General features: G+C 35.1%; 1 protein-coding gene across 11 annotated transcripts in view; it reads right to left on the bottom strand.

Annotated features, from left to right (window-relative positions):
• Positions 1-824: 824 nt before the first annotated feature.
• Positions 825-23,682, bottom strand: part of pot (zona pellucida domain protein papillote) — a 222,220-nt gene continuing 199,362 nt past the window's right edge. For all 11 annotated transcript variants that reach the window (XM_073975231.1, XM_073975235.1, XM_073975233.1 and 8 more), the window contains 6 exons: positions 9,693-9,776; positions 9,356-9,493; positions 9,143-9,282; positions 8,705-9,070; positions 2,711-4,517; positions 825-2,648 (listed from right to left, as the gene is read on the bottom strand). In XM_073975231.1, coding sequence (XP_073831332.1) covers positions 2,502-2,648; positions 2,711-4,517; positions 8,705-9,070; positions 9,143-9,282; positions 9,356-9,493; positions 9,693-9,776 — 2,682 coding nt within the window. In that variant the 3' untranslated portion in view covers positions 825-2,501. The remainder of the gene's footprint in view (positions 2,649-2,710; positions 4,518-8,704; positions 9,071-9,142; positions 9,283-9,355; positions 9,494-9,692; positions 9,777-23,682) is intronic.

Here is a 23,682-nt window from a genome sequence, read left to right as displayed (position 1 = left end):
TCATAAACGGTAGGAAGCTAATTGTTCCATTTTACTGCAATACAACTCGTGGTGGAGGGTATTTGAATTAATTTTTACAATAGCAACTACTGTATAGAATTGCACTCAGTACTTTCATGTTTATTTTGTTATTGTTTTTTGTTCTCTCCCTCTCTGCAAGTGCATGCAGGTTCTTCTCAGTTCTCTTTTACAGAAAGAGTTTGTTATCGAACAGCATATTGCAGAAGTATGTACAAATTTTTGGGTTATTGTAACCCATTGTACGCTCTTTTATTTATTACCTCTGTCCCACTTGTTGTTTACATTCATCTGTCTGTTTGTATGTATGTATGTGTATATACGAATCGGTCAGCGCTTCGCTTGAACATTGGAAAACACCCTAGACTTAGTATACTAGAACTGGTTATGCATCAACGAGCGAGTATAAATACGGGAGGGTAACAGGTTTAATTCAGACCGCGAACTAAAACCGTCAGTTAGAGAAGAAGTAAAGGAAATATGTGTGCTTAGTAGAGTTAAGCTGTGTGCTTAGTAAAGTCATTTACGAATAGTTAAAGAATTATAAAATCTTAATCTAAGCGAACCCAAATTTTATATGGTACTAATTGTATTATGCAATAATACAACGTCAACACGGGATTAATTTCTTAACAATAACTTTGATAAAATTTCAAACGAATTTTAATTCGAATCATCTTCGTTAAACGGAACGTGTATTTTTTCTAGAGGAAGCCAATATTTAGGCCTACGAAATTGATACTAGGTACATTTTGTAGAATGTTTGAGAGCAATTTTTGCTCAGTAATTTATAAACAACACAATAGTTTGTTAGTAATTGCTTTTATTTATTTCACGTTTAAATATAAAATTTTACATCAATTCATTTTATTATCTGTTAAAATGTAAATAAACTAGAAAATTCAAGACTGTTTATTAAAAATTATCAATACGCATTTTGCATTTTAATTAATTAAATTAATTAAAATAATTTTTTGTTTATATAAAACTATTACAATTTGTGAATTTCTAATTAAAAGTTTTTTTATTACAATATCTGTTTTCCTGTTTGCTAAATAAAAGAACACATTTTGTGTATATGTATATTTATATATATTTTAGGACGGACTTGATAAAGGACAACAACATGTGGTTCCTATTTACTGCAATAATACACGTAATGAGTAATTTTAATAAAATAATATTTAAAATATAATATTGTTGTTATGCATTATTAAGGTAGTATTTAATACTTTATATTATTTTTTTTTTGAGTGTTTGTTTGTTCTATTAAAAAAAGTTATTTATTTATATTATTTTGTTTAAAGGCTTGTTGTTATATTCCAAAATAATAGAAAAGTTGCATTTAAGGGTTCCCACCACCTATTTTCAATAGTTATTTAATAGTTTATTTATTGTTGTTGAAATATGAAAAATATATATAAAATGTTATTAAGCAATACAAATTTGATTTAATTCAATAGTTTCCAGTAATTCATGGTTTTGTTTGTGATGAAATATTGAAAAGTATTGAATTTCATGTTGCGATTTCTAATAATTTTAATTCAAAAAACGTAATATAAAAATGTGAATTTTTTGCTTTCATGATCATAAGTACATGAAATGGCAAGATTTTTTTTATTAATTTGAAGGTTCTTCGTTTACATTTGTGACAATATTATAGCTTCACTCAATATGATATATAATTTGTTCTCAAAGAATATTCTCAATTTTCATTTTTTTTTTTAATAAAATTGAGGTTGAAGCCAAAATGACTTTCTTAGGCCTTCCAGCGAAAGCATTTTCATATAAATTGATAAAACCTTCCAATTCCCCCATGTATACCGTGTTGTGACTGTACATTATCAGTAGAACATTTTTATATTAGGTTTTTCCCCACACTTGACTATGACAAATTATCATCAAAAATAATTCCATTATCACTAAACTAAACATTAAATCTAATCAAAAGGAAGCTAAGGATGTTTTTACAATTTGTTTAAAAGGGGCAATAATTTTCTTTAAAGCAATTATTTTTTATTACATTTTAGTATGTTTTGTTTGTTTTTCTTTTGAGTCAATTGGCACTTGTTTTAAATTACAACTATAAAATATGTATAAACATTAAAAAAAAGAAATAATAAAAAGTATATAAAATTGCTCGCAAATTATTCGAAATGAAATGTTAAGTGAAGCATTAGGGAAGCAAAGGAGAATTTAAGACAAATGAAAAAAGCAATTTTGTAGCATTTTCTTATAGCTTTATAAGCTCAAGGGAAAGCAACTACTGGGCAGTATATAAAGAGTAAAACGAATTTAAAAGATAGAGAGCAATACAAATTGACGTTTAGAATTTTTAGAGAGGACCCCATTTCTTGTACAAGAGACTAAAATCAAGCGGTTCCTGCCGCCCAATTTCATTTTTGATTTTAAATTTTTACATGGTTTTTTAAAATGATCCTCCTCTTCTTTTCCTCCTCCTTCTTCCTTCAATTTTAAATAGTTTACCACTCTCTGGGTCTGGGTTGAGCTTCTGTGCGATAAGATGAAGATGTGCGTCTAGTTTCGACATATTCGTGTTGGGTTTGAGCTACCATGCGGCCGGATCTGGGTGGTGGAGGTGGGGCTGGCACCCTAGATTGGAATGTGGTCTGAAAAGCAGGAATATATTTTAAAACATTTCAATATAGTTTTTTGTTTCACTTAGACTTACCACCATTCTTTGTGATCTTGTGGCAGTTGGTGTACCCTCAGGCGAAGACATATCATCAGGGACACCCCAATGTTCAGTAAATTCACTAGCCGAACGAGCCAATGATGGATGACTTACCGAACGATGGAATGAACGTCTTTCGGAAATATTATCATCATCATCGTATTGCATGGGATAATATGAACTGGCATTTGACATATTATCCATGCGTCCAAAGTCCACGGTAACCTCAGACATGGAACGGAAATCGTTGTGATCGGTATTATAGGAGGTGCGTGATGATCTGCGTGATCTTTGCAAATTAAAGGCATTTGGATGTATGGGCATTGAAGGATCATTACGTATGGTCCTAACACTGGAACCACCATCGCTATCATATTCATACAATGTGGGCAATGAACTGCGTCTGGAACGTGTATCCCAGGGTTGGGTCTTCTTATTACGTCTTGGTGTTCTCATCTCTACATCGCCCTCATCATCAGAGGGTGGTGCCAATATGCGTATTATTACATCCCAAGTTTGTGGTTCAAAGATCCGTTCATATCTGGTATCAGAACGTATACGTTCAAAATCTTCCTTGACCACCGCCTCTGTCAACATGGTACGCAGTGATGATTCTGTGGTAATAATTTCCTTCCATTTGGCCTTGTCGTCATAGCTAATGTAACGACTCAAAGCATGGACACTAGAGTGTACAGAGCTTGCATCATCTGCCTCAGACATTTCAGGTTCTTCCAAAATTCTTATCAAGACATCCCAATTGGGTACAGCCTTATCCTCTGGTGGCAATTCTATGGGTTTCATGTTACCCACCAACTGAGGGCTGGTCAATTTCTCCTTATTGTCATATATTTGTTGTGGTGGCTCGGTAGGTCTTACAGGTGGCAAAGACAGTTCGGATCTTTCCATTTTAGGTGTCAATGTCAAACCAGAAACACTTGAAATATCAGAGAAGTTCTCCCATTGTTGTTGTTCACGCTCAGTAGGATAGTTACGTATCTTAACATCCCATTTTGGATCGGGTACTGGTGGAGCCAATGGTTTCGGTTTGGCCTTATATTCGGTAACCTTACGTTTATGTGATTCAATATCTTCAATGGTCTTCTTTTCGGTAATGGTACGTAGGTAGACATCATCCACAGTGTGGGAGGTGATTTGAGGTTTCTTAATGACAATTGGTGGTTCTGGTGGTATATATTCGGTTTCCACAAAGTGACTACTATCAACCATTTCGGCAACAGAATGTAGATCAGGTGCCCTTGAGGTAACATCAGTAATTTCACTCAATGCCGGACCATCGGTATAATCTGACCATGTTTCAGGACGGCCATCTACCATTTCATGATGAGTACGTGTATAGACGGAGAACACAGGTTGAACTGGTGGTGGCAGTGTAATTTCCGTATGCTGTGGTGCAGTATGAATATCAGGTGTATAGGTGAATTGTGTTTGCATAGTCTCTTCATGTCCTGGCAGTGATTCCATGGTAGTAACACTTTCACGATCCTCATGAGATTCCATAATAGTCGAAAGATTATTACGATCAGGTCGTAGTGTAGCCACGCTTTCGGTATCCGATGTTTGTGGCGATGGTGGTGGTGGGGGTGATTTCTTTACCCGCACCTGAACATCGAATTTAGGTGATGAGGCTTCCTTCACAGCAATTGGATGACGTGGTATAGCAGTGGCAATGGCATTGGCAGCTTGCAGCTCTTGTGTATGACCATAATGATCACTGTAAATGCTTGAGGTTTCCTGAACAAAGGCACGATTTTCAAAGCTTCCAGCTGAGCTGACCGGTAGAGATCTAAGGGGAGAGAAAAAGGAAAATTAAAAAATAATTATGCAAGATTAAAAAAGGAATGGAAACCAGTAAGGGAAGGATTAAAGATGGTCGGTGCCGACTATATGATACCCTACACCACTTTGAATATGTAAAATATATATGGGAGCTTTATCGAAATCTGAACCGATTCCGATATAATATGGCACACTTATTTCTAGACCAAATTCCTTCACACATTCCAAATTTAATCAAATTTGGACGGAAAAGAAAAACAAATCCCTCTAAAGTTGACGACCCCCGCAAACGTTTTAAGCGCCATGATCTGCGAATCTGCACATGGGATGTTCGCACTCTTTATAGAGTAGGTGCAGTTTACGCATTTGCAGATGTACTGGAAAAGTACAAGGCCGATATTACTGCCACACAGGAAATACGATGGAATGGGAAAGGCGTCACAACAACACCTAAAGGTGACGCACTGTATTATAGCTGCCATGAGATAAAGCATGAGTTTGGTTGCGGATTTGTAGTTGGTGGAGGTTAAAACACCTGGTCTCCAGCTTCACACCAGTGAACGAAAGACTTGCTACAATTCGAATAAAAGCAAAATAAATAAAAAATGCACCCACTGAAGACAAGGACGAACTGACCAAAGATATATTTTATGAGCGCTTAGAAGAAACATATGACCGTTGTCCTGCCCATGACATTAAAATTATTCTAGGCGATTTTAATGAAAAAATTGGAAAGGAAAATATCTTTGGCCCAGTCGGAAAATTCAGTCTCCACAGTGAAACATCTGACAATTGTATGAGGCTGATAGACTTCGCAGCGGCAAAAACATGGTAGTTAGTAGCACCAACACCAACATCTCGACATCCATAAGGGCACCTGGCTGTCTACAGATCAGAAAACAAGAAATCAAATTGATCACGTTGTGATAGATGGAAGACATTCATCGAGCGTGTTGGATGTGCGTTCGTTCCGAGGAGCAAACATAGACTCGGACCACTACCTTGTTGCACCAAAGGTACGCACCCGGTTAAACGTAGCAAACAAAGTCCCAACAGACACAACACGAAAGTTAGACATTAGTAAGCTGCAATCACAACAGATAGCCACATCATATTCCACTCAACTAGCACTCCTCATCCCGATAACATATCAGCGCAATGGCAAAGTATTGCCCACTCCATGCAAACAGTCGCAAAATCCATACTTGGTTACCAGAGACCTTCACCAAGTTATCCCTGGTATGATCAGGATATATAGGGCTACTTTACAATCAGTAGCAACGCGTAGCGCACGAGAGAGTTATCGGGAGAAAAGGAGAGAGGAGAAACGTCTTTTCCGCAGGAAAAATAGAGAGATGGAAAAGCGGGAGTGTGAATAAACCGAAATGTACAGGAAACAGAATGAAGTCCGAAAATTCTACCAAAGAGTCAAGCATCAAACTGATGGCCTTGGTACAGGCACATTCTCTTGTAGAGTCCAGCAAGGTAATTTGGTTACTGATACAGATAGTGTGCTCAGGATATGGAAAGAACATTTTTCAAAACTGTTGGTATCCCATAGCAGCGAAGACGACGAAGATACCACAAACCCAATCCCAGAAGATGGTATTGAATGTATACCGCCCAGCCAAGATGAGGTAAAGACAGCAATAAATCGGCTGAAGAATAAAAAGGCAGCAGGAACCGATGGCCTATCAGCCGAGCTGTTTAAAACCGTAGGCGACACGCTGATAAGGTGTATTCATCAGCTAGTTAGCACCATCTGGCAGGAAGAACGAGTACCCGACGATTGGAACCTGTGTATCCTGTGCCCAGTTCACAAGAAGGGAGAAAAGACTGTATGCTTTAACTATAGGGACATAAGTCTACTCCCTATTGTCTACAAGATCGTGTCAGGGATATTGTGTGAAAGACTAAAGCCTATGGTCAACGAAATAATTAGACCATAACAATGCGGCTTTAGACCTGGCAAGTCCACCATTGACCAGATATTTACTCTGCGGCAAATCCTGGAGAAGACCCAAGAGATGCAGATCGACACCTACCATTTTTTGGTCGATTATAAAGCAGCCGTTGTATTCCAAGCCATGTCTTAATTTGGTATCCCCGTAAAGCTCATCCGGCTTTGTAAAATGACTTTAACTGACACGAGGTCCCAAGTTAAAATAGGAAAGAACCTCTCCGAAAAGTTTAGTACCAAAAGAGCTTTCAGACAAGGCGACAGCCTTTCGCGTGATCTCTTCAACATCCTGCTGGAAAAGGTTATATGAGAGGCAAACGTCAGAAGAAGTGGCGCAATCCACACCAATAGCTACATGTAACTTGCTTATGCTGATGATATAGACAACATGGGAGATCAGTAAAAGAAGTAACTGATGCATTTATGAAGGTCGAAGGAGAATCTGCTAAAGTGGGTCTGGCGGTAAACGGTGAGAAGACAAAGTTAATGGTGTCGACGCGTAATGCGTCCATTGAGATCGGACCAACTGTGGAAGTTGGTTCCTATAATTTTGAGGTAGTAAAAGACTTTGTCTACCTCGACACCTCCGTAAACACAACAAACGACATCAGTGACATAAAAAGAAGAATTGTGTTGGCTAACAGATGCTACTTTGGTTCAAGTAAGCAGTTTAAAAGCAAAACCACAACTCGTCAAACAAAAATAACGCTCTACAAAACACTGATACTACCCGTGCTGAGGTATGGCTACGAAGCCTGGGTACTTGCGCAAGCAGACATGGCAGTGCTTGGTGTGTTTGAGTGAAAAATTCTTCGAAAGATCTACGGACCAATCTGCGTTGACAGTGAATATCGACGTCGCATGAACCACGAGCTATATCTGCTATACAACGACATCAATATAGTTAAACGTATCGAGATGCAGTGATTGCGTTGGCTAGGCCATATCATAAGAATGAGCGAAGATGAACCCGCTAAAAAGGCGTATAAATACGGACCTCTTGGCGGTGCGCGCAGAATTGGCAGGCCAAGGAATAGATGGCGCAAATAAGTGGATGAAGAGACGAAAAGGCGCGGTTTTCTAGAGTGCAAAGCAACAAATAGAGAGAAATGGAGATCTTTTCTTAGTTCGGCCTATGGAACAAATGCTCTGTAATGAGCCAGCTAAGTAAGTAAGTATTTTATATTTTTACTTTATATTTACCTTATATATTTTATAATTTATATTTTGTATTTATAATTTTATATTTTATATATTATATTTTATACAAGGTGGCGCAAAAGTAATCTTCCTATCAGAAAATGCTATAATTTTTGCGATTGGCCCCTAATGTCAGTTCTGTTTTGACATTTGTGTAGTCAACACGTGCGAAATACACGTTGATAAACAATGTTACGCTACACTGCTCCAGAACGCGGAATATTGGTGACTATTTATTTGACCAATAATCGGTCAGTGACTTTGGCACAACGTGAATTTCGTCGCAGACGTTCGAAGAGACTGGCACAACACGAGATGCTGCCAGGCATGGCAGACCCCGGAGTATCCGTTCAGCAGAGAATATTGCTGCTGTAGCCGAGGATGTCATGGAAGCGCCGTCGACATAGACCAGACGACGTGCTACGCAAATGGGTATCAGTTGACGGTCTCTACAGCGAATTTTTGTACATGATTTGAAGCTGTTTCCGTACAAAGTCCAGACGGTGCATTAGCTGTTAGATGCTGACCGCCAATCGCGTCCAACATACGATCAAGCCATCCTTAATCACCACCAACAGGAAGATGATTTTTCATCAAAAATAATCCTGAGTGATGAGGCGCTCCAGACATCTTTTTGTGGGGTTGTTTGAAGTCGCCGGTTTATGTCAACAAACCTCAGACTCTTTCAGCTCTTAAAGACAATATCCGACAAGAATGTGAGGACCTATCGCCGGAAGTTTTGGCCAAAGTGATGGAAAATGGCATAAAAAGGGCTCAAAAGAAAATAAACTGTGGCGGCGGCCATTTATCTGATATCATATTCTCGACTTGATGTAAAAAAATTAAAAGACCAAATAACAATAATCCACAAGAAAAATCAACGTTTTTAATTTTTTTTTAAATAACAGCCAAAAAACTTCGGAAGATTACTTTTGCGCCACCTTGTATTTTATCTTTTTTACTTTATATTTTATTTTATATTTTTTTTTATTATTTATTATAAAATATTAAATTATTTTTTCCCATTTACTTACCTAGTATCGATTTCTTCAATTTCGGAGTGTGATTCACTTGGGTAATCCGAAGGTATTAAGGCACCCTCGCTACCCGATGAACTATGTACAGCAGCCAATGGGGCATGAGCTCGTGGTATTTTAACACCTTCAAATTCTCCAATGCCACCCATACTACTACCACTGAGTTTAGTAATTTCCGAACCACTTCCCATGGACATAGGAAGACGTCGAACCACTGGTATGGGACGGCTACGCAGGCAGTAATAGGAAACAGCCAAGCCCAACAGCAACAATGTAAGGAACATAATAGCACAAATAATCATCAAAATTTGAATACCCTTTAAGGGGGGATGGACGACAGCAGCTTTATCGACAGGATTCAGGCTGAAATCAATCAGGGAAAAATAATATAACCTAATGATATAACATATCACAAAATGTTTTGCAAAAACCTACATGGGAGCTGGTAAAGCTGGTGGCAGTGAAGGTACAGGTGGTGGATAACGGCATACAATTGTTATTATTTCATCGCCATCCATTTCCAAATTTGCATGAAAACGTACAATTATATTATTGGTGAAGACACGTGTTGGATTCTATAACAACAAAAAATAAATTTATAATTACACATACATAACTGTTAATATTATTTTTTTCCACTCTACTAACCTGTATAGTACCACATCCCTTCAATGGCAGTTCCAATCTATAACTTAATGCACCTTTACCATTGACTCGGCATGCACTGCTGCGATCATAATCGGCTTGTATAATGCCATGAAATGGCTCATTGAATTTCATGTCCACCTAGGTAAAGAGTATTATATTTCAACAACATACAACATAAGTATATATGACCAAATGTAATTAAGTATTGCCAATATATATTGTTGCATGTGCAATCATATTCATTGAAGTATGAAAATTTCGGTTTATATTTTATAATAATATGTAAATTTTTGTGTCAGATTACATTTCAATGGGAAATTTTCCAACTAAAACTCACCTGCATAGAACCGGCTGCACAATTTAGTGCAGCTTTTGTGCGATTTAAAAATATCAATGGACTAATATCGTCTAGTTTGGTAACCTGGAAAAAGAGGGAGAAGGGGAAGCGGTATGAGTTGACGCCGAAAAAAATAAAACAAATATTGAAGCCTACACTCAGCGAAATTGTGTGCGTTTTATTAGTTAAGGGATCGTAGCACATGAAATCATGAGTTCCACTCCTTCTAGAAAGGACCTTCCACACAAAGGCTAAACATTTTACACATAGGTTTCGGTTCTAGGCTTAAATAATTTCTTTCTTTTTATCGATATAAATAATTTTTATTTTCTTTTTGTAGTCACAGACTGAGATTATATACATATTTGGGTGCCGCCTAATTGGCTTATATTTTTCTACTAGTTTTATCTAATTCGTGAACGAAATAATTTTCTTCTCTGTCATTCATGATTGAATCTTTTGTTTTTGACTCACTGTAAAATGCCAAACAAAATATTATTCTTCAAAATTAGTCATCCAAAACCAATACACATTTGACATACACGTGAAATCTTTTATTATTGGCATCTCCCAACACATGTAGTGAATATTGGAATGACCACCACAATGTGTGTTCTCTTTCAACGAACATTATTATTATTCGACTTCTTTGCGTAATTTAGCATACTGAACACGTCCACGACCAGAGAGGTACGTAGCAATTCGATTGATTTGCTTTCTTACTTAATATGCAAGGATTGAATCGGAAAAAAGATATAGTTTTGTATATTGGCACCATTTTCTGTTTCATTATTTTATTTTTTTGCTTAATTTATACAACAAATATTTTGTTTTCTTTACATTGGCATTGGGTTGAGATTGTGTCGACATATCAATGCAAGTCAATGATTTGAAGATCTTATTATTCTCATACAGTACTGTCGCAAAATATAAAAGTAAAGGGAAGTTAGGTTGGTGCTTTTAACTGGAATCTATGAACTTAATGTCTAAAAGTGAGATTTAATAGCATAAAAAGCAATTTTCTATAGAATTTAATTTCACATGGAATATAGTGTGGAACAGGTTTGAAACATTATTTTCATTTCTATTTTCACTTTTTTTTGAAAACAAAAGTAATTAACGTTCCATTGGTAGTACTTAGAAATTAATGTGGTAAATTCTTTTGGTCATATAAAAATGTTACATTTAGTTTTTCCAAAAAATGACTGCTGTTAATAAGTCAAGATAAAAAGGGCTATAGCGGGTTGGATCCGACCCATTGTGTGCGAAATTCAAATCTAGTGGGGAAAAAGTCCGAAAACTAACTAAATAACGGAGTTTTTTGCAAGTAATAAAATGGACATTTTTGATAACTTGTACGTTGACAAGTAATATGGACAAATGAAAATAAAGAGGACCATAATTTATTTTTTTCAAATAGTTTAGAAGTAGCGTTTGTAAAAAGAAGTAAAAAAGTATCAGTCGGCTTTGCCGACAGAGATACCCAGAGCCTGTGTGAATTTAAAGATTTTTGAAATTTGCCGACAAAAAATATATTTGATTTGAAGCTCAAAAGTGTTGCGGATGATGTACTTTGTGGATCGGACCTACGTACTCCATTTTGGAAGTGGATCTTATTTTGGGATTCATTCCTTTTGATAGATTTTGTGCCCACCAGTCATTTCAGTTGGTCACCGTATAACTTAGAGTTTTTGGGCCACGATGTCAGGAAGCATGGACTTTCCCGCGAAAAACATAAAATCGCTTAAACAGGACCACAATGAAAAGCATCGATACAATTTTCCACAGATTCGTCGAACAGATCCCAAACTGCACTTTAACAAAAATGTTGAACTTTATTGGGGGTACCCTAAGAAGAAGACTGATTTATAAAGTAAAACTACATTTAGACAAAATATTAAGAGATCCAAGGTTTGGACGGTTGCTCCTTTCAGCAGATATAGCGCGTTTTATTTTAGTGACATTTTTTAACTTTTGGCGGTAGGGGAGGTACCGGAAGTTGTGCACTGATAAAGCCAATTTTTAAAATTAAACTTAGTTTGGACTAAATATTACTAAGGCCAAATTTTGGACCGAATCGGCTGATCCATTCGAGATTTATCGTACGCATAGTGCCATAGGGATTTTTAAAGCTTTCGGGCTATTTACTCAGGAAGTATGGACTTGCCCCTAAAAAACTTGCACCGTCGTAATGGGGGCAGCGAATACAAGTTTTTACAACAAAGCTAAAAGCGATTCGAAAGCAGGCCTTAAACTGCATTTTTCGAAATTTTGTGTGGGAAGTAACTAAAGGAGTTTTCATATATAGTCCATATTCAAGCCTGATCTATGTATCGTAGAAATATTATGATGTGCAAAGTACGGATCAAATCCGTTACTGCCTTCAGAAGTTATCATGGGCACAATGTTTCCGAATATTTTCGAACTTTTGTGGGAGAGGTACCTAAAGGAATGGACCGATATGGCTCACCTTCGAACTTAAACTAAGTTCAGAGAAAATCGGCAGATCAGTTCGTGGGCTCCAACCGCTACACATTGTGCCATAGGAGATTTTTACAACTTTCTGGCTATTTTTTCAGGAAGTATAGACTTGCCCCATATAAAACATGTACCTTTGTATTGGGGTCAGCGAATACAAGTTGCTACAACAAAAATCAAAATGATCCGAGATCAGGTTCTAAACTGAACTTTTCCGAAATTTTGTGTGGGAGGTACCCGAAGTAGTCGACCGATAGAGTCTATATTGGAACCTCATCTATGACTGCTAGAAATTTTATGAAGTGCAAAGTGTGGATCAAATCGGTACTCCCTTTAAGAGTTATCGTGCGCACAAATTTTCCGAACATTTTCGAATTTTTGTGGGTGAGGTACCTGAAGGAGTAGACCGATATGGCCCATCTTCGAACTTAAACTAAGTTTGGACAAAATATTACGAAAGCCAAACTTTGGACCAAATTATCTCATCCGTTCGAGATTTATCGTGCGCACCAGCCAGACAGACAGACAGACAGACTGACGGACGGACATTGCTAAATCGACCCCAAATTGTGTAAAACACATTTCGTCCAAACATACTTGGGGTCTAAAACCATTATTTCGATGAGGCACATTTTGCCCGTATGAAAGTGTATATCACCAATATTTTTGAAAATTTTCGTTTTCTGCGGATCGTTTCCACTGCAATGAAAAAACTAGTGCAGCATCTTCGTTTTAGCGGAAACAGAGATTTGAAAACTTCACTGATAAGGAAGCTACATTCATTTTATCCCAAAAAATAGTGTGTGATGCTACATCCACGGTTCTTGATTGATCGCCTTGAAATAGATATATATCGATATAGATTTTCATGGTGAATACTAAAATCGGTTGCGGACAAAAATTGTATGCACTTTGCGCAAATTAGCGATATTTTATAGGTTTTTTAATACTAAGATGCAGCCGATGCTACATCTTAGAGTCCAAATTATATTTCGAAAAATATATACAAATTAAAAGATATGGTCTTGCTGTACATGAAAATCACATGCGGACACTTCAGAAGCCTTGAGATATATCCGCAGCAACACAATTATCTTCCTCAATGGGAAAGCTTTAATATGAATGTCTTTAAAGCAAAATCCGACTATTTGATTGGGAGATTTAAGCAAAATGAAGGAAGTATTCCTATAGATATTTTCTACTAAATAATGCATGTGAAAAAATATTTTTTCAAACAAAAAATTATTTTTTTTTTTGACCAAAATTTGTGCTTATTTTGGCTGTAACATCCAAGCTATTACACCAATCTGTATGATTGTAGTCTCATTTGATTTGGCGTGAAGTTTGGATCCACAACAATTTTTTATGTAATTTTATGACCACTGAATGGGCCTCAATTTTGAAAGAAGTAGACTTATATTCAATAATTTATCAATTTTATGTACATTCTGCGAATTCTGTGTAACATTTTGCAGGTATTATGCAATCTACTCGCTGAAGTCACTTCGAGAGAACTTTTTAGTAACAATTGTGCTTATTAAAATAATTAGCGTTTTTATAATATTTTCTTTCTTAGAAAGCGAAATAAAAGCGCCATAACTTTTGTCCGCAACAACCAAAAATTGGCTCGCGACCTGATTCGTACTGGGAAATTTTTTCTTAATCTATATACCAAAAATCTTTAATGTTGCGCAAAAAAATTTTTGCTTTTTCTCTGAAATGGAATCTGAAATAATTGACAATATTCGTGATATATAGGTAGATACTCCCAAGTACCTACTCCCAAGTACCTACTCTAAAAATTTCGATTGCCTTTTTTCATGTTATCAAATATTTTATAAATCCATTTTTACATGAAAATACGTAATTTAAAGTAGGGTATTTGTACCAAAACGTGAAACTAAGTGATTGATTTTTGGTGTGTAGATGTTTAGTCTGTTAAAACCCCGAAAACCGTATTTACAGATATTTCCGTTGGAAAAAAAAAAAACTTTCTAAAACATTCTTAATTCTGGAAATCGGGAGATACCTTTATGGGCACTACATTAAAACGTCGACCTACGTCGAACATTTTTGGTATGTAGATTTTGTGTGTACTTAGAACCTGAAATACCAAAGTACAGCCAATTTGGCTGGAAAATGTAAAGAATACCATTTAAAATAACTAAAATCTCGGGGCTAGACTAAAACGTAGACCTATGGCCCTCATAATGGAAAATATTGTTATATATCCCCTGAAGACTTAAATAACAAAATACAGCAAAATTTACAGTGAATTGTGGTCCACATTCCTAAAATACCGTTACGAGGACGATATGCTTTAACGGTGAACTTTATTCGCCATACTCAGTGTAATCATACCTAAACATATACATATGTTGCCTACCTCCAGGAATGATTAAATGACATTTCGACCATTTCGAATTAATAATTTATATAAAACCTTCAAAATTTCGAAAATCGGGTGGTACCATTATATGGAGACCCTATCAAAACGTGTACCCAATTCAAACATTTTTTGAAAGAAGGCTTTCTAACACTAGGGAATACTAGTAGCCAAACTGTAGCCAATTAATTGGATTAATCGAGCTAACATGGCCTAAGGAAAAATTGAAGGATGTGGTCAAGACCCCCAAAATGCCAGAAACCAATGGATACCGTTCTATGGGGGTTATACCTATTTTTTGCTTTTTTAATTTGTGTTGCTAAACTAACCTTTACTGAAAATTTCGTATTTATATCTGCACAGGAAGTATTTTTGGCCGCACTTTCCATACAAGTTCGACCACAGTGCAATGGAGTCTTAATCCATGCATTTCTAACGTCTATAGTGTTGAAATAATATCATAACATCTCCTTTGCATAAAATAAGTTTTTATGTTAAATTAAAATAAATACATTCAATGAAAAATCATGATATTTTTTTGGTAACAAAAAACAAACACACAAATTTATAACTTGAGTGTTTTTAATGCCAACAGGATGATATAGACAGACGATGTCTTCCAACATACATATACTAAATACATTTATGAATACTTTGGCTTTTTGTCTGTGCATATTTGTCACTTATTTGCATTCTAATGCCAAGTTTTTGTCATAAAACCGGAAATTCAGTGCAAACATTTGTTTTTGAGGAAATGTCACTTGGCTTGTGATTGCCAACACATCTCGAACAACGAAAATAATGTTGGTTGGACAGATATTTAAATGAGCGTAGAGAGTTAAGAAAAATAAACAAAGCCACTAATGTAGAAAACGAGGGAAATACTAAACATATTTTAAATCACGAAATGTCCTTGTGTGAATACATTTTTGGGATATCTGACTAACAACTTTGAGGTTAAAATAATTGTTTATTCTAATTATTGTTATTTTTCTTTTTACACATGAGAAAATATCATTGTTTGTAAAGAAAACAAACATTATATAGAAATTGATTGCTGTGTTTTAGTATATTGTATGGTTTCTTTAGTTAAGGAAATGTTGCAGCATAAGCAAATGACAGTGCAAAAGAAAAATATTCTAATATAGGTATGTTAAGATACAAATTTCAACCTTTTTTGAAGGAAGTAAAAGTAGCATCAAGTAAAAGTGGTTATCTATGTAACGCCAATCAAGATATCGGAAGAATTTATTGTTTTGTGGCGGTCTGCATGTAGCCGAAAGCGTTAACTTCGTAACAGAGATTAACCCGGTAGTATGTTCGAAAGTGATTAGGCCTTTTTCACATTTTATTTATTTACTTTATTTATTTATTAAAAAAAAGATACTAAGGCCTTAAGCTACATAATATAACATCAAGTAAAAAGAATCAGTCGACAACTGGCAACTAAATAACCTCATCTTATGGCAAAAAAACACTACAGCGGAGTTGGTGGATTTTAATTTACTTTGTAAAGATCCCTAATTTTAACATTGACAAAACAAAAGAAAATTTGGCGTTTGTGGGATAGTTATCTACCAGTATACAAAAACATAAATAAAAAATTAATATTTACTTACGAGAACCCTTTTGAAAAATTTGAAAGAAGTATGGAGGACAAAATTGTAGCGTTGCACAGAGGCACAGTGGTCCCACTTGTATGGAAAGGAGTGCCAAAAATAGTTCTAATCGAGTTAACGCCTCGAAGTTTTAAACATAGTTTTATAACGAGCCCAAAAGGGAGAAAAACAATTTTAATGGATGTAGGTTCAAATTTGGGTGTAGCTCCCATATAAAGGTACCCCTCAATTTTTTATATTTTGACGATTTTAGCCAAATTTACCAGTCGATTTGGCTGTAATTTTGCATTTTGTGTTCTGAGGGAACAACATACCACATAAACATACCTCCCTATATTCGGTATTTTGACGATTTTAGCCAGATTTTCTAACCGAGTTGGATGTAATTTTGTATTTTGACTTCGGAGGGCAGATCATACGTCCGTGCAAAAAATGTTCAATATAGGTCCAAGTTTAGGTATAGCTCCCATATAAACGTACCTCCCGATTTTCGGAATTTTGTCGATTTTACAGGCGTGGTATAAAGGGAATAACTTACAGGGTGGCAGCTGGATTTCTTTTTATCGTAAACTAGAGACTCTACCCTGTATTTAAAAAAAATATGGACTTGCCCTTACGGGGCGGCGCCCACATTAGTAAAACTCAACATAAATTTATAGCAATGATATTAAAAATAGCACAAAAAGAAATTTACAAAGAATTTATTTTTAAGGAACTTAGAAAACGTATTTTGAATTTGTTTTTTCGTAAGAATATTGTCAATGCCATCAACTATAAGTTTCATTTTGGAAATTGTACATTTACCTCTTAATTATACCCTCAGCATTTATGCTAACGAGGGTATATACTCTTTCATACGGGCAAAATGTGCCTCATAGAAATAATGGTTTTAGACGCCAAGTATGTTTGGACAAAATGTGTTTCAGACAATTTGGAGTCGATTGAGCAATGTCCTTCCGTCTGTCTGTCTGGTTGACTGGAGCGCACGATAACTCTCGAACGGATGAAACGATTCGGTTCAAATTTTGGCTTTCGTAATATTTTGCCAAAACTTATTTTAAGTTCGAAGATGGGCTATATCGGTCCACTGCTTCCGGTACCTCCCCCACAAAAGTTCGAAAATTTTCGGAAAATTTGTAACCGATTTGGTCCATACTTTGCTCATCGTGAAATGTGTACCAGACTTAGATAAGGTTTCAATATAGACTCAATCGGTCCACACCTTCGGGTATTTCCCACACAAAATTTCGGAAAAGTTCAGTTTAGGGCCATCTCTGGAATCGCTTTGATTTTTGCTTTAGAAACTTGTATTCACTGCCCCTCATACGACGGTATAAGTTTTATCAGGGGCAAGTCCATACTTCCTGAGAAAATAGCCTGAAAGTTGCAAAAAACCTCTATGACACCATGTGAGGTGGTTGGAGCGCAAGATAACTCTCGAGCGGATGTGCCGATTCTATCAAAAACTTGGCCTTAGTAATATTTTGTCCAAACATAGTTTAAGTTCGAAAATAAGCCATATCGGTTCATTCCTCCAGGTACCTCCCCCACAAAAGTTCAAAAATGTTCGGAAAAATTGTGCGCACGACCGATACTTTACTTTACACATCCTAATATATATATACCAGATATAGATCGGTTTCAAATATGGACTATATTTGTCCACTCCTTCGGGTACCTCCCACACAAAATTTCGAATAAGTTCACTTAAAGACCTGCTCTCAAATCACTTTGATTTTTGTTGAAGCGCCTTGCATTCGCTGCCTCAATTATGGCATTAAAAGCATTTTCAGGGGCAAGTCCATACTTCTTGAGAAAACAGCCCGAAAGTTGTAAAAAACACCTATAGCACCATATGTAGTAGTTGGAGAGCAAAATAACTCTCGAACTGATAGATCGATTTGGTCCAAAAATTGGCCTTCGCCATATTGTGTCCAAACTTAGTTTAACTTCTAAAATTGCCCATATCGGTCCTCTCCTTAATATACCTCCCCCACAAAAGTTCAACATTTGTGTCCAAGTACAGTTTAGGGTCTGTTCGGAGATCCTTTGGATATTTATACCGATGATGTACAGCCATATCATGTTTTCCGTGGACAAGTCCATGCTTCCTGGCATACTGGTCCAACAGGTGTATATGGGCAATATTATTGAAAATTTAACATCGTTGAAGCCAAGGTTTACCCGTTTATAACTCGCGAATAGTGGTTGTATATTGTACAATTTACATGCTTTTGGATAAAATGAAATGTTTTTAGACTTGGCAAAAAATATTGGCCTTCAAAGTTGATTTGCGTGGAAGCTGTGGCTATATTTATGTTAAAAAATGGGTAAAAATGGGTTGAAGCCAACGTGTCTTTTTTTGTTTTCTCTCGATTTGTGATTAAACCACACTTTTCACGATTTTCCCGTTAAAGTAAAAGTAGAAGGCAACTAAATAAGGATCATCTCACTAGTGTAAAACTTCTCAAAATTTGATCTGCGTCTACCATTAAATGATGCTGACATTTTGAAGCCAGATTTTAAGTGTTTTTTTAAATTTTCTTATAATTTCGTTCCGCAAACAGGTTTTTCAAAAAATCATATATAGGAATGAAGAACTCACGATTCTGATTTATTTGATATATGTGTCGTGAATGTAGCCTACACAGCTTCAGAGAAATCTGTATCCAAATACGAAAATTTTGTGCGAACAAATTTCTAAAAATCATATATTTCGGTTCTAATTTGTACAATTGGCATTCGATTTACTCTTGCATGATTGCAAATTTTGGATTTTTACGTTGCGGATCTAATAAATCATTATTCGTTAAAATCCATCTACTAAAACGCGAGATAGGAGAAATTCCAAGGTAGAAAAATCACCTAATATTGTTTTTGAAAATATCGCGCATTTTATCGCGTATTCTGTCGGCCGCTTGCACTTCTATGAAAAAACTAGTGCAGCATCTTCCTTTTTGCGGAAACAGAGATTTAAAAACTTCACTGATAAGGGAACTACATTCATTTTATCCCAAAAATAGTGTGTGATGCTACATCCACGGTTCTTGACTGATTACCTTGAAATAGGTATATATCGATGCAGATTTTCATGTTGACACTAAAACCGGATGCGGAACGAAATTGTACGAACTTTGCGCAAATTAGCGATATTTTATAGGTTTTTTAATGCTAAGATGCAGCCGGTGCTACATCTTAGCATCCAAATTATATTTCGAAAAATATATACAAATTAAAAGATAGGGTCTTGCTGTACATGAAAATCACATGCGGCCAAAACGATTTTGATAATTACGCGATTTACACATATTTTAATAATGCATATAAGTTAAAGCGGTTTATTTGAACTCTATTTCCGTTTAAGAAGTCTAATGACTTATTGCAACAACCTGATAACTTTCCTCAATGGGAAACCTTCTATGTGAATGTAGATAAAACAAAATCCGCCCATTTTCTTGGGAGTTTCAAGAAAAATAAAAGAAGTACTCCTATAGAATTTTTCCAATATTTTCAACTCTAGAATGCATGTGAAAACTATTATTCCAAACCAAAATTTGTTTTTTTGTATCACAAATATGTGCTTATTTTGGCTATAATATCCTAACTACTATCCCGATGATTATAAGTTTGGTCTCATTTGATTCCCCGTGAAGTCTTTCTTTAAAACTGTTACTTTTTTCTAATTTTTGACGGGTAAATGGACCTATATTTTCAAACAATTCGGATTACATTTAAAATTTTGTAAATTTTTTGTAAATTCCGCGAATGCTGAGTAACATTTTACAAATATTATGCAATCTACTAAATGACGTCACTTCGTGATAACTTTTTAGTGCCAATTGTGCTCAATAAAATAACTATCGTTTTTATAATAATTTTTTCTTAAAAGCAGAAGTAAAACCGCGATAACATTTGTCCGCAACAACCAAAAATTTGCTCGCGAGCGGATTTGTACTGGGGAATTTTTTCTTAACCTATGTACCAAAAATCATTAATGTAGCGCGAAAAGAAAAAATTCAATTTTTTGGAAATGGAATATGAAATAATTGGCAGTTTTGCCCATATATAGGCTGAGGGTATATCTCTGTCGGCAAAGCCGACCCATACTTTTTTACTTGTTTTTAATTAACTTCTCATTGAAATCGAGCTTAATGATCAATAATGCATCTGAAAAAGAAATTGTAAAAAAAAAAACAAAGCAAAAATGCATTTCAAACAAGAGAAGTTCGAGGACAGCGAAGCCGCTCCACATCCATTACAGGGTGGCAAACAAATGCTTTCAAAATGTAATGGTTTCAAAATAACCAATTTTTTCGGTAAATACTTAAAAATCATTACATTTTATGAATTTTATTCTTAATAAGGATTAACTACTAACAAGTTTCAACAATATTAGTTGTATAATATCCCTACTAAGAGGGTTATCATATGGGCCAATGGGGTACCAGATCGTATTACATGTAAACAATGTCCTATAGGACTCAAACCGGGAACATCTGAAAACTAAGACGTTTTATGACTGTTTTAGTTCACCGGGATGGACTGCAATCAATTACAATAAATATTGCCCACAGAATAACTCGATCAAAAGTGTTGCCAAAAAAGTACCAGGTCTTATTAACTATAAACTGTACCTCCTAAGCCCACAATCAGGTCTTAAAAGTAGTTTATTTAACTGAAATCGAATTGAAGGATAAGGACATTCTCTAAAGCAAACCAAAATATAACCAAAGAGTATAAAAATCGCTTAGAAATACATATGGAAGATATTGCCAGCTTATACTGACATTGTTATAGACATCCAATTTTAACTATTAACAGCCAGATTGAGGAATTCTCTAAGTTTTTTTTTTGCGTTCATGGTATACTATGGTAATACTGTAGCACTTAGAAAATTATGCCACAGTATTACTTCATAGTAAACGAAATGTCTCCAGTAGGTCGTAGTAAGCATTTCTGAAAATTGTAGAAATTTGTACTCCATACATTTCTTAGGAATATTATTCTCCAAATGTGCTATTTTCGACTGTTTCATGAAATATGCTTATCTCATAATTAAATAAACCACTTGTACGCCGTGGTTGTGGGCCTAGGTTGTCCCGTTTACTGTTAATAAGACCTGGTACATTTTTAGTCGATCTGGCAACCCTCCTGATCGAGTTATTCTGTAGGCAATATTTATTGTAATTGATGGCAATCCATCCTGGTGAACTAAAAAATGCACAAAACGTCCCGGGCCACACTAAGAGTAATTTCACTGAAATTTTGACATGAAAATAGAAGAAAATGTAAAATAAAACCGTCTGTTTGTTTCATACGAAAGCAAAATTGCAGAACACATGAAACCGTTTCTTGAAATTATACATTTTTCCCAAAAAAATGCAGAGTTTCATGTCAAAATTTCATTGAAATTTCTCTAGTGTGGCCCGGGACTTAGTTTTCAGATATTCCCGGTTTGAGACCTATAGGACATTGTTTACATGTAATACGATCTGGTACCCTTTGGACCATATGATAACGCTCTTAGTAGGGATATTAGACATTTAATATTGTTGATACTTGTTAGTAGTTAATCCTTATTAGGAAAAAAAGGTTATAAAATTGCATGATTTTTAAGTATTTACCGAAAAAATGGGGTATTTTGAAACCTTCATTACATTTTGAAAACATTTGTTTGCAACCTTGTATAACATGTTAAATTTTAGTTTTGGTTATTATTGTTGAACCAAGTGGGCCAATTTTTAGTTTATACATTCAGTCTGGTCTTGAACAAGTCGACTAACTAATTTTTGAAAAAAACCCGACATTTTTATCACCACTATTTGTACTTTTTCACTAATTAATGCATGAAAAGTGTTCGTATTCTTAGTTTGAAAACAATTACTTGCCAAACTGTATATACAAAAAATATTATTTAAAATTTTCTAAATAATCTTCTAATCAATGTTAATTTTCCATGACAAATGAATTTAAATTTTGCATTTTAAGTGCTAATTCCATTTGATTGATCAGTAATGCAAACAAATTTAAAGTTTTAAAGTTTTAATTTACATAATGTTATAATACGTTTTTCCACAAGAACTAATCTTTACCAAGGCTAATAACAAAATGTGAATCAACATTGTACAAACCACATACACACACAAATAGGTTTCCAGTCATTTATTTTAATTAGCGTCATACAAAGTAATGAAGTGTTCCACTTTACAGATATTAGATTCTTGGTTTTAATACTAAGATGTGGTTGCAACCACCACTAACATTAAGAAAGTAAACATTACAAGTAGCATGAAGACTTGCAGTTGTGAATTTTTACTGATATAACAGTAATTAGTAAGTTTTCCACATTACATGCGTAATATGATGGAGTAGTTTGGTAAAAATTTTCCATCAAACTAATGATCTTAGCTTTAAAACTAATCGTTGTATGTTATTATGTAGTGTCACGTAATATTCACATTATTTATTACAGTTATTTGGGTACGCTACAAGTGGGAATACGTAACCCGTCAAACGCTTTGTAGCACCTGGCAATTACATGTCCTATAAGGGATTACATAAGTAAATTTTCTTTATACATTTGGGAGAGCTAGTACTTTCATTCTATGACATCCCCAAGTTCAAATAATGGGTTAATAATGTGATTAGTTAGTGTTTATGACATCTAGTAATTATCGAATTAGGCCATGTTTATATTATAGCTTTTTGCAGGGTTAACCTTCTTCATGAAGATTTGTTTGAAATATAAGCAATGAAATTGACATTTGAAACCCAGTGGGTTTGTTAAATCCGGTTATGTATAAACGTACTATAAGTTTATATTGCGTTTCAAAACATTATCTCCAATGATTTCGTTTGTGATTATTTTTGTTATAAATATCTACGTTTTTTTCTAATGTAGGGAATATCATATTCACCTCTGCCTAACTCTATTCTCAATTAACTATGCAATTTATAATTGTTATGCACTCAGACATGCAGGAATGAATGAACTATTTGAAGATTGTGATTAGAATTATACATAGCGAGTTTTATTATTACAAGAGCATTTTCAACGAAATTTTATAACTAAAGTTAGCAGCATTGTTATAGTTGGCTGCCTTCTTACCATTGTCAACACATTTTGTTGGAAATGTTAACAGAAGAAAAAAAAACCAACAAAAAATAAACTAGCAAAGTAAAAATTCTGAATTTTATGTTTTTGTCATAAAAAACTCTAAGCCATTAAAATCACACTATTCATAATCTGGCAGCAGAGAAAACTAAGAAGAACATACCACACACTAAGTCGCCATCCAAAGATTCATTCTGGCATTACCTTCTCACAGAAATGCAATCATTTTTGTTATGCGGTCGTTTGCCTTGACAACACCATGCTATTTCTTTTCTGTTCTCTTTTTTTGTTCTGTTTCATTTTTACTTTGCAAATACATAACAAATTTTATGCGAACGCTCAAAGTGTCGCCCGTAAAATGAATGGAAATTCCAACAACCCACACCTAAATCC

The sequence above is a fragment of the Musca autumnalis genome, unplaced genomic scaffold (assembly GCF_047663935.1).
Source record: "Musca autumnalis isolate F117 unplaced genomic scaffold, ASM4766393v1 scaffold_3, whole genome shotgun sequence".
Taxonomy (NCBI): domain Eukaryota; kingdom Metazoa; phylum Arthropoda; class Insecta; order Diptera; family Muscidae; genus Musca; species Musca autumnalis.
Note: the sequence above shows the minus strand (reverse complement) of the source record. Positions and strands in the feature narration are given on the sequence as shown.